General features: G+C 42.4%; 1 protein-coding gene across 2 annotated transcripts; it reads right to left on the bottom strand.

Moving 5' to 3' along the window:
• Positions 1–2,273: 2,273 nt before the first annotated feature.
• On the bottom strand, positions 2,274–7,303 carry LOC139578902 (CD209 antigen-like protein C). 2 transcript variants are annotated; one of them, XM_071407030.1, is made up of 6 exons: positions 5,939–7,297; positions 5,628–5,729; positions 5,371–5,547; positions 3,336–3,460; positions 3,065–3,165; positions 2,274–2,762 (listed from the first exon to the last, which is right to left on the bottom strand). In XM_071407030.1, the coding sequence occupies exons 1-6, from the start codon at positions 6,120–6,122 to the stop codon at positions 2,600–2,602; spliced, it is 852 nt and encodes a 283-aa protein (XP_071263131.1). In that variant the 5' UTR covers positions 6,123–7,297; the 3' UTR covers positions 2,274–2,599. The 2 variants fall into 2 exon arrangements, with proteins under 2 accessions (XP_071263131.1, XP_071263132.1); XM_071407031.1 differs by lacking the exon at positions 5,628–5,729 and having other exon boundaries at positions 5,939–7,303.
• Positions 7,304–11,024: the final 3,721 nt, after the last annotated feature.

The raw sequence follows: 11,024 nt of genomic DNA, 5'->3' as shown, positions 1-11,024 counted from the left end.
CAGTTTGATTTCACAGAAGTGTGATTGACTTGGAGTTACATTGTGTTGTTTAAGTGTTCCCTTTATTTTTTTGAGCAGTGTATAAATAAAGAAGGTCCAAGGTCCTCTTCTCTCCCACTGTCGCTTTTCTTTCTCCTCAGTCAGGGTGTTGTAACTAATGACTAATCTGTAGCTGGTCTCTCTCTTCATTCATTGTGTTGTAGCTGGTATCACTCTGTCACGTTCCTGACCTGTTTTTCCTTTTTCTTGTATTTATTTAGTTGGTCAGGGCGTGAGTTGGGGTGGGCTGTCTATGTGTGATTTTCTATGTTGGGGGTTTGTGTTCGGCCTGGTATGATTCTCAATCAGAGGCAGCTGTCAATCGTTGTCCCTGATTGAGAATCATACTAAGGCAGCCGGGGTTTCACGTGTGTTTTGTGGGTGTTTGTTCCTGTGTCAGTGTTTGTGCCACACAGGACTGTTTCGGTTTTTGTCACGTTGGTTGTTTTGTATTTTGAAGTGTTTTGTTGACTTTCATTAAATAATGAACACTAACCACTCTGCGTTTTGGTCCTCTCCGTCTGTCAGCGAGGACAGCCGTTACACACTCTTTCTAAAACTGGTCTCTGTCCTCTGTCAGGTTTTTCTAACTGGTCTGTATTTGGCCTCTTTCTGCAGGTGAGTTGGTCTTATAAACTAAGAAGACTCTTTCTGCAGGTGAGTTGGTCTTATAAACTAAGAAGACTCTTTCTGCAGATGAGTTGGTCTTATAAACTAAGAAGACTCTTTCTGTAGGTGAGTTGGTCTTATAAACTAAGAAGACTCTTTCTGCAGGTGAGTTGGTCTTATAAACTAAGAAGACTTTCTGCAGATGAGTTGGTCTTATAAACTAAGAAGACTCTTTCTGCTGGTGAGTTGGTCTTATAAACTAAGAAGACTCTTTCTGCTGGTGAGTTGGTCTTATAAACTAAGAAGACTCTTTCTGCAGGTGAGTTGGTCTTATAAACTAAGAAGACTCTTTCTGCAGGTGAGTTGGTCTTATAAACTAAGAAGACTCTTTCTGCTGGTGAGTTGGTCTTATAAACTAAGAAGACTCTTTCTGCAGGTGAGTTGGTCTTATAAACTAAGAAGACTCTTTCTGCTGGTGAGTTGGTCTTATAAACTAAGAAGACTCTTTCTGCAGGTGAGTTGGTCTTATAAACTAAGAAGACTCTTTCTGCTGGTGAGTTGGTCTTATAAACTAAGAAGACTCTTTCTGCAGGTGAGTTGGTCTTATAAACTAAGAAGACTCTTTCTGCAGGTGAGTTGGTCTTATAAACTAAGAAAAATCTGAGAGACATTTACCAACAGTGGACAGACAGGCCTATGATCCCAGTCAGTAGGACAACACTTCAAGAGATATGAAGGACTCTTCCCTGTGTTATAAAATATGTGTTTATAGTTTTTCTTTGCATTTTGTGTGTGTGTTTGTGTGTGTGTGTGTGTGTGTGTGTGTGTGTGTGTGTGTGTGTGTGTGTGTGTGTGTGTGTGTGTGTGTGTGTGTGTGTGTGTGTGTGTGTGTGTGTGTGTGTGTGTGTGTGTGTGTGTGTGTGTGTGTATTTGCACATGTGAGTGTGTGTGTGTATTTGCACATGTGTGTGTGTGTGTGTGTGTGTGTGTGTGTGTGTGTGTGTGTGTGTGTGTGTGTGTGTGTGTGTGTGTGTGTGTGTGTGTTGGAGAGAAAGATTGTGTGTGTATTAGGTTGACCTCCCGTTCCGTTCTTTAGAGAAGTGTCTTCTACCTCTTTGTCTGGTGCTGGTCTCATGGTCCCTCAGCTTGTTTGATCTGACGTAGATGTCCACAATCCTCTCCTCAGCTTCACTTCTGTCAAACTTGACCTTCTTGGTCACATCTGGCTTGTCATGAATGAACTCAGACATCTCCAACAACGCATTGTGTTTTCTGACTATATACTATACAGCAAAGTCTACTCAGGTTCTGAACCTATCACTGCTCCTGTGTTAGTGTTCGCTTTGTGTCCATTTCTGAGACTAAGTGTTTTTGATATGTTGTCCTCAGAAGAAAGGGAAATGTAAAAAGAGGAAGATAAACTAAAAGTAACATGGTGGTTGAGGTTGGGACATGTTCTTTTCCTTGAAACATATTCATCTGATTCCTGAGTCGATAGTGTAGACTTACCAGACCTTGATTGAAAAATTGTATGAAAATATGAGAATGGCTTGCCAAGGAAAACTTCCAAATGGACAAGTTCGAGGTAAAAAGGAGTTGGATCAGTCAACAAATAAAGGCAGAGATTGATTTGTTATTGCTCACTAATACATTGTACAGGATGTGAACAGGTGACTGACATTTCAACATCAAGCTGACATCTTCCTCAGAGTGACCTGATCATCATTTAACTACTGAAGACAGGAAGCTACTAATGTATCCCAGGAAGTAGATGGGAATTTGATTCATATGTTCAGAATGAAACAAACATAAATGAGTAGGGATGGAGACAGAAAGAGAGAGGGAGAGTCAGAGAGATGAAGAGAGAGTCATAGAGAGTCATAGAGAGAGAGAGTCATAGAGATGAAAAGAGCGAGAGAGAGAGAGGGGGAGGGGTAGTTGTTGCAGTAGGTTATTTATTACACTTCTCACAAATCCAGTTCCGTTTTTTATCACACTTTAAATAATTCCATGTCTTTTCAGGCTGATCTTGTCCACCTTGTAGTTCAACACAGTCCTTCTTCTGATTGGTTGAATGATCACCATCTTTACTAGGCTGGTTGCTCCCCCAGTAACTATGGTAACAACACAGAGAACCAGACAGACACACTGTCAGTAAAACATCATTCTAAATTAAATAAATAATGCCTGTATTTTTTTCAGCTTTAAAGTCACACGCTGTCAGATGTGGACCACCAACAAAAAGTAAAAAACATATATATAGTGATGAAAATAATGCTTGGTGTCTATGATTCATCTATAGAGCTCATTGAATGACATCTATGAAGGGAAACATTTGTTTTTATGAAAAAGATCTGAAGCAATATCATTTGTTTTCAAAGTCTCCATATCACAACTGGATGGTCAAATCTCTCACCTTGTGTTCAGTGGTGTGCCGTCTACCCATTTCCAGGACCCCTCAGTCTCACTGTCAGTCAGACCGATCCAGACTCCCTTTTTGAGGCTAAAGAGATATGTCTGTTGTTGAGAAAGATAAATTAATAATGATCAAAAGATGTTTATCATGTCTCTCTATGTCTCTCTCACTCACTCACTCACTCACTCACTCACTCACTCACTCACTCACTCACTCACTCACTCACTCACTCACTCTCTCTATGTATTTATCTATCCCCCCACTCACTCACCTGTTCCTCTCTGCTATTTATGATCACCAGGTCTGCTTCTCTCTCCAGACAGTCCTCTCTGCTCTCACTCCAGGTTTCTCTCTCAGTAGAGACAAAGTACCAACAGGATTCAAACTTGTTCCAGCCTTCAGAACAGGTTAGTTAAAACATTCATTGCCATCTCATTATTCTACACTCGTTAATGAAAGAATACAAACAACATTGTAGTGTGCGTTCAGGGCCGTAACCAGGGTTTGAGTTTTAGTGAGGTCGTAAGACAGCGGGATTAATTGTATAGAAACTTCCCCAAAAGTACTGCATTTTTATGAAATAAAAAAACTTTAAAATGCTATTTGGAGAACAGCAAAAACAATCAAAAATGACCCCAGCCTTTATCACCTTGGCTTCTGTAGGTTCATTCACCTCAGTTGATCTACAAACACACAGCCTAGTAGCTAGACAATAGTAATGTTATACGAGAAATGAGAATACGAGAATATGAATATGAGAAATGAGTTTCACTGACAAGTAGCGTCAGTGACTGTTCAGTCAGTTGTATTGTTGAACTGCATAATTCATCATCTCTTTACATAGATATGGCTTTTCTCAACAGACATTGTGTTCACATTTGTATTCCTAGGCATTACTAATCAAGCTCCGCACAAACAGATATCAATGGAGAACACAGATGATCATGTTATCACATTACATTAATGATCTGAATATCACTAAGGATTCTGTGTTAATATCAGTGATGTTGTGGTTAAAAAAGATGGGTAATAGGTCAACTATAAACTTCAGTGGTGATCGAGATAAGAAGAACAACCAGTGACATAAAGGAAATGTAGGATTATTTTACACCTGCATTGTTGCATTTTGAGACCATTTAAATGTAGGACTACAGGGAAGACAGGCCATGTGAATATGTTCATATTTAAACACATATTTTCTTTTAGTTCCTAACTTCTTTGATACAGATTTAGTCAGGGGACCCCACATGGGATCCCAACCCTAAGTTTGGGAACCACTGTATTAACCTCTCTCTGCCTTGCTTCCTCTCTCTCTCTGTTTCCTCTGCCTTCTCCAGCATGCATTGCAGCCTGCCTCAGCCTCACAACTGAGCGCCACATCACTGTTTGTCTTAGTAGCCTAATCTTTGTGAAGCAAAGTTATTATGAGAGCTTAGTAGCCTATTTTTTTGCTCCTGCTGAGGTAGGCTCCTTTTAACATTACCGTCTTACTTCATCCTTCTAGCTGGCTAAGTAATACTACCCAGAGCCCGTCAACATGACTGCAATAGAAGTCTCTGCTTCATAATCCTACAGGCATGATGACAGATCATTACAAATGTACTGCTTATTTATTTCAAATGAATGGAAATTCTAGCAATTCTTTCACATGGTGTTATAGCAATGAGTTTGTGACATATTGACTGTAAGACTAAATCATAGATTTTATGGATACCTGTGTGATTGTGACTCTGTCTGTTACTGAGTTTGTGGGGGGTAATTGGATAAACATGACTGACTGACATATCTATAAGCGACTATTAAACAGTTTTATACTCATTCTCCAAGATTCAACTTGTATTTGTTTGGGGATGTCTGTAGACACGGCAGGAGATGCTGGTCGGTTTTAAAATGTACTTTTGTCTGGCATTTCGCACACAGTGAGCAGCGTATCTAGTGTCTGCTTGAGCAGACTACGAGGACTACGAGCTGGGGTAGTTCGTTTCACGTCTCATGCCCTCGGCCTGTGCCGCGAGAGGGAGGAGTTAGCCGTTTGAGATAGTGGTGAAAGTGCTGCTTAAAAGGCGAATCCAGGATGCAAATCCGGGTTGACGTTGGCAAACTTAACAAACAAACCACTGTTCTTGATTCCACTCGTTTGCAAAGAGGAGCGATTAGAACTCAGTCAGATCAAGAATCTATTTCATACATTTTTCTCATTAGAAACAGTTACTGAGGTCAGCCCCTCAATGTCCTCATGTAGCTACGGTCCTGTGGGTATTGAACATGTACAATTAATGTTATGATCGTGTATTAGGTAAACTCACCCGAATTAGAGAACTTTTCCAAAAGATCATCTTTCTCCCTCTGTAGCTGGTCTCTCTCTATAGTCAGGTTGTTGTATCTGGTCTGTAGCTGGTCTCTCTCTTTAGTCAGGTTGTTGTATCTGGTCTGTAGCTGGTCTCCCTCTTTAGTCACGTTGTTGTAACTGGTCTGTAGTTGGCCTTGAAAAGTTGCTCACTAATCAGATTTTACGAACGGGACTGCCAGTGAATTCTAGTGATTACAATTTAGCTATACTTACAGTGGACAGACTGGCCTATGATCCCAGCCAGTAGGAGAACACACAGCAGCCCCAGACACACCGCAACAGCTAGGAAGGGTCTCTTCCCTGTGCTATCAGGCCCTATGTACATGTAAAAAGATGTGTGTGTATAGTATGTGTGTATATTGTGTGTGTGTGTGTGTGTGTGTGTGTGTGTGTGTGTGTGTGTGTGTGTGTGTGTGTGTGTGTGTGTGTGTGTGTGTGTGTGTGTGTGTGTGTGTGTGTGTGTGTGTGTGTGTGTGTGTGTGTGTGTGTGTGTGTGTGTGTGTGTGTGTGTGTGTGTGTGTTACCTGTGTGCTGGTCTCCCGGTCCTTTAGTTGAAGTGTGTTCTACATCTTCTGTCTTGGTGCTGGTCTCGTGGTCTCTCAGGGTGTCTGCACTGACGTAGATATCCACAATCCTCTCCTCCGTCTCACCTCTGTCAAACTTGACTTTCTTGGTCATGTCTGGCTTGTCATAGATGGCTTCAGACATCTTCAGCAATGCCTGATGCTTCTTGTACTATGTGCTGTAATTGTACTTTACGTTAAGTCTCAGGTTATAGTGATATCTTCACCTCTGCCTCGTGTCTGTCTCTGTGTCTGTTTCTGTGTTCGTGTCTGTCTCTGTATCGTCTGTGTGTCTGTCTATATCTGTGTGAAGATGTAACCCCTAGGGAGGTATAAGAAAATGACACGGGTAGTTGTGGCTACAGCTTCTCCTTTGCATATTTGTGTTTGTCTCCTGAGTAGTGAGTTTACACGTATTAGTCTACTGTACTGACTTCATGTTGTGTCTGACGATGTGTGAAACATAACTACTGGTGCACAGGAAGATAAGAAGTAGAGATTTTATTAATATGCTAATACAAAAAAAATTATGTGCAAAATAATCAACTTCTATTGTAAAACTATTCTGTTGTTGAGTCTACTGGACTGACTTCATGTTGTGAAACATAACCACTGGTACACAGGAAGCCACATTATCAGGAAGTAGGTAGGAAGGTATTACAGTTTTTCTCGATTGCTAAGACACTTTTAATGAACCTGGGGTCCACTTGAGTGCCATCATAACTTAATGAGCACAACAATATACTGTTTTGCAAAACAGTAATTCATTTCTCATTGATTTCACAAACTATGCAAATGCTAAGCACATTTTTGCAAAACAGTAAACACAACTCTCTCCAAAAAAAACGCAGAAGTCAGTTGAGTAAATCAGGTCAAACAAAATCCAAGCATTTGGTCACAGCTGATACAAATGACTAGCATGATTGTGAACTACTTCTGCACGCGTGCAAATCTTCTTTGCACAATTGTTCAATCAGTCCTTATTCATGAGTAAAAGAGGTCACCTCTGAGTTGCTGTTTGTAAGAATGGACCAAGTAAGAGGGAGAGGGAAAATGAGAGGTAAGAGAGGCCCATAGAGGAACGTTCAGCTCTCAGTTCAAATGGAAAAAGGTCAAATAAAGCTTTTTGTTTCTGGACATTCATACGCTTGAGTGACTTTCTTTCTGCGTTGGTCATCTTTGGTAAAAATAATTTTAGGAAAAAAGAATACAGCCCGTGTTGTGATAATATGTTTAGTTGTCTTTATGCTGCATACTATAATTATTTGATTTGATTTATAGTATCAACAGATGGCAGAGACATATAAAAGAGGGTTAACCTTGTTAGGGTATATTGATAGATGTAGAAAAAAATGGTCATTACATAACAAGTTGCACAGTATGTTTTGATGGAGGTAGTCGATTGTGTGCCATGTACTTCATGTCTTGAGAGTCTTAATGCATTCTGCAAATGAAATGTGTCATTTTGGCCACCTTTTTTCAGTTTTGGGCCGAGTGTCATTTTGAAAAAGTTGATTTTGTTTTTGACAAATGTGCTCAAGCAACCAAGGAAAACTGTAATACAAGTTTGCATACTGGTGTGCGTGTGAGAGTGCGTGTGAGAGTGCCTGTATGTGTGTCTGTGAGAGAGAAAGAGAGAGATGGAGTATTTAAGTTATGTCAGTATTTAACAAGAATTTGATTGTATGACTTAATTTGCCTTTTTTTTCTATTACGCCTCTGGCTTCCTGTTAAGGCCAGGGCTGATTTCAAGGTTTTACTGTTAACCTACAAAGCATTACATGGACTTGCTCCTATCTATCCTTCTGATTTGGTCCTGCCGTAAATACCTACACGTACCCCACATTCACTAGACGCAGGCCTCCTTATTTTACCTGGAATTTCTAAGCAAACAGCTGGAGGCAGGGCTTTCTCCTAAAGAGCTCCATTTTTAGGGAATGGTCTGCCTATCCATGCGAGAGACGCAGACTCGGTCTCGACCTCTAAGTCGTTACAGGAGACTCATCTCTTCAGTAGGTCCTAAGATTGAATGTAGTCTGGCCCAGGGGTGCGAAGGTGAACGGCAAGACGTTGGAGTGACGAAGCGCCCTTGCTGTCTCTGCCTGGTTGGCTCCCCTCTCTCCACTGGGATTCACTGCTTCTGACCCTATTACGTGGGCTGAGTCACTGGCTTACTAGTGCTTTTCCATGATGTCCCTAGAAGGGGTAGCGTCACGTCTCCTTTTTTGCTATACTTGACTTGAGTGGGTTGAGTGAGCCAATTTTGCACCCCCTCGGACTCGTGCGGTGGAGGAGATCTTCATGGGTTATAATCAGCCTGGTCTCAGGGTAGTAAGTTGGTGGTCTGTTGATATCCCTCTAGTGGTGTGGGGGCTGTGCTTTGGCAAAGTGGGTGGTGTTATATTCTGCCTGGTTGGGGGACGGGGCCACAGTGTCCCACGACCCCCCCTGTCTCAGCCTCCAGTATCTGGAGGCTGGTGAAATTCTCCTGTCTTCTCTGGTGAAATTCTCCTGTCTTCTCTGGTGAAATTCTCCTGTCTTATCTGGTGTAATTCTCCTGTCTAATCTGATATCATTTTCGTGTCTTATCTGGTGTAATTCTCCTGTCTTCTCCTGTGTAATTCTCCTGTCTTCTCTGGTGTAATTCTCCTGTATTCTCTGGTGTAATTCTCCTGTCTTATCTGGTGTAATTCTCCTGTCTTATCTGGTGTAATTCTCCTGTCTTCTCTGGTGTAATTCTCCTGTATTCTCTGGTGTAATTCTCCTGCCTTCTCTGGTGTAATTCTCCTGTCTTATCTGGTGTAATTCTCCTGTCTTATCTGGTGTAATTCTCCTGTCTCATCTGGTGTAATTCTCCTGTCTTCTCTGGTGTAATTCTCCTGTCTTCTCTGGTGTAATTCTCCTGTCTTCTCTGGTGTAATTCTCCTGTCTTATCTGGTGTCATTTTCCTGTCTTCTCTGGTGTAATTCTCCTGTGTTCTCTGGTGTAATTCTCCTGTCTTCTCTGGTGTAATTCTCCTGTCTTATCTGGTGTAATTCTCCTGTCTTCTCTGGTGTAATTCTCCTGTCTTCTCTGGTGTAATTCTCCTGTCTTCTCTGGTGTAATTCTCCTGTCTTCTCTGGTGTAATTCTCCTGTCTTCTCTGGTGTAATTCTCCTGTCTTCTCTGGTGTAATTCTGCTGTCTTATCTGGTGTAATTCTCCTGCCTTCTCTAATGTTCTGTGTGATCTAAAGTATGCCCCCTCTAATTCTCCCATCTATCTCTCGCTCTCTCCCCTCCCGGAGGACCTGAGGCCTAGGACCATGCCTCAGGACTACCTGGCCTGATGACTCCTGGCTGTCTCTGTCCCCAGTCCACCTGGTCATGCTGCTGATCCTATTTCTGCTGTTTTGCCTGTGGCGATGGAATCCTGATCTGTTCATCAGACGTGCTACCTTGTCCCGGACCTGTTGTTTTCCTGTTTTCTACCTGCTGTCTCTAACTCTGAACGCTCGACTATGAAAAGCCAACTGACATTTACTCCTGAGGTGCTGACTTGTTGCATTGTGATTATTATTTGACCCTGCTGGTCATCTATGAACGTCTTGAAGAACGATCTGGTCTCAGTGGCCATGTGTAATCTCCACCTGGCACATTCAGAAGAGGACTGGCCACCCCTCAGAGCCTGGTTCCTCTCTAGGTTTCTTCCTAGGTTCCTGCCTTTCTAGGGAGTTTTTCCTAGCCACCGTGCTTCTACATCCCTAACTATAACATTTTCTGATAAGACAGAACTGCCAAAGGGGGCGGAGTTAGCCTGCAGAGTTATGTCATACTATCCAGGTCTGTGCCCTAACAATTCGAGCTTCTACTTTTAAAAATCCACCATTCCAGAAACAAGTCTCTAACCGTTGCCACTTCTTATAGACCCCCTTCAGCCCCCAGCTGTGCCCTGGACACCATATGTGAATAGATCGCCCCCCTCATCTATCTTCAGAGTTCGCACTGTTAGGTGACCTAAACTGGGACATGCTAAACACCCCGGCCATCCTACAATTTAAGCTAGATGCCCTCAATCTCACACAAATTATCAAGGAACCTACCAGGTACAACCCTAAATCCACAACCATGGGCACCCTCTTAGATATCATCCTGACCAACTTGCCCTCTACATACACCTCTGCTGTCTTCAACCAGGATCTCAGCGATCACTGCCTCATTGCCTGCGTGTGTAATGTGTCCGCGGTCAAACGACCACCACTCATTACTGTCAAACGCTCCCTAAAACACTTCAGCGAGCAGGCCTTTCTAATTAACCTGGCCTGTGTATCCTGGAAAGATACTGACCTCATCCCGTCAGTAGAGGATGCCTGGTTGTTCTTCAAAAAGGCTTTCCTCTCCATCTTAAATAAGCATGCCCCATTCAAAAAACGTAGAACAAAGAACAGACATAGCCCTTGGTTCACCCCAGACTTGACTGCTCTTGACCAGCACAAAAACATCCTGTGGTGTTCTGCATTAGCATCGAATAGCCTCCGCGAAATGCAACTTTTCAGGGAAGTCAGGAACAAATATACATAGTCAGTCAGTTAGGGAAGCTAAGGCTAGCTTTTTCAAACATAAATTTGCTTCCTGTAGTACTAATTCCAATTTCCACTGTAAAGTCCATGGAGAATAAGAGCACGTCCTCCCAGCTGCCCACTGCACTGAGGATAGGAAACACTGTCACCACCGATAAATCCACGATAATCAATCATTTCAATAAGAATTTTTCCATAGCTGACCATGCTTTCCACCTGGCTACCACTACCCCGACCAACATCTCAGCACCCCCTACAGCAACTTGCCCACCCCCCCCCCCCCCCTCCGCTACTCCTTCACCCAAATCCAGACAGCTGATATTCTGAAAGAGCTGCAAAATCTGGATCCCTACAAATCAGCTGGGCTAGACAATCTGGACCCTCTCTTTCTAAAATTATCTGCCGAAATTGTTGCAACCCCTATTACTAGTCTATTCAACCTCTCTTTTGTACCGTCAGAGATCCCCAAAGGTTGGAAAGCTGTCGCGGTC

Source organism: Salvelinus alpinus, chromosome 6 (genome assembly GCF_045679555.1).
Source record: "Salvelinus alpinus chromosome 6, SLU_Salpinus.1, whole genome shotgun sequence".
NCBI lineage: Eukaryota > Metazoa > Chordata > Actinopteri > Salmoniformes > Salmonidae > Salvelinus > Salvelinus alpinus.
This window is presented reverse-complemented; position numbering and strand designations above follow the sequence as displayed.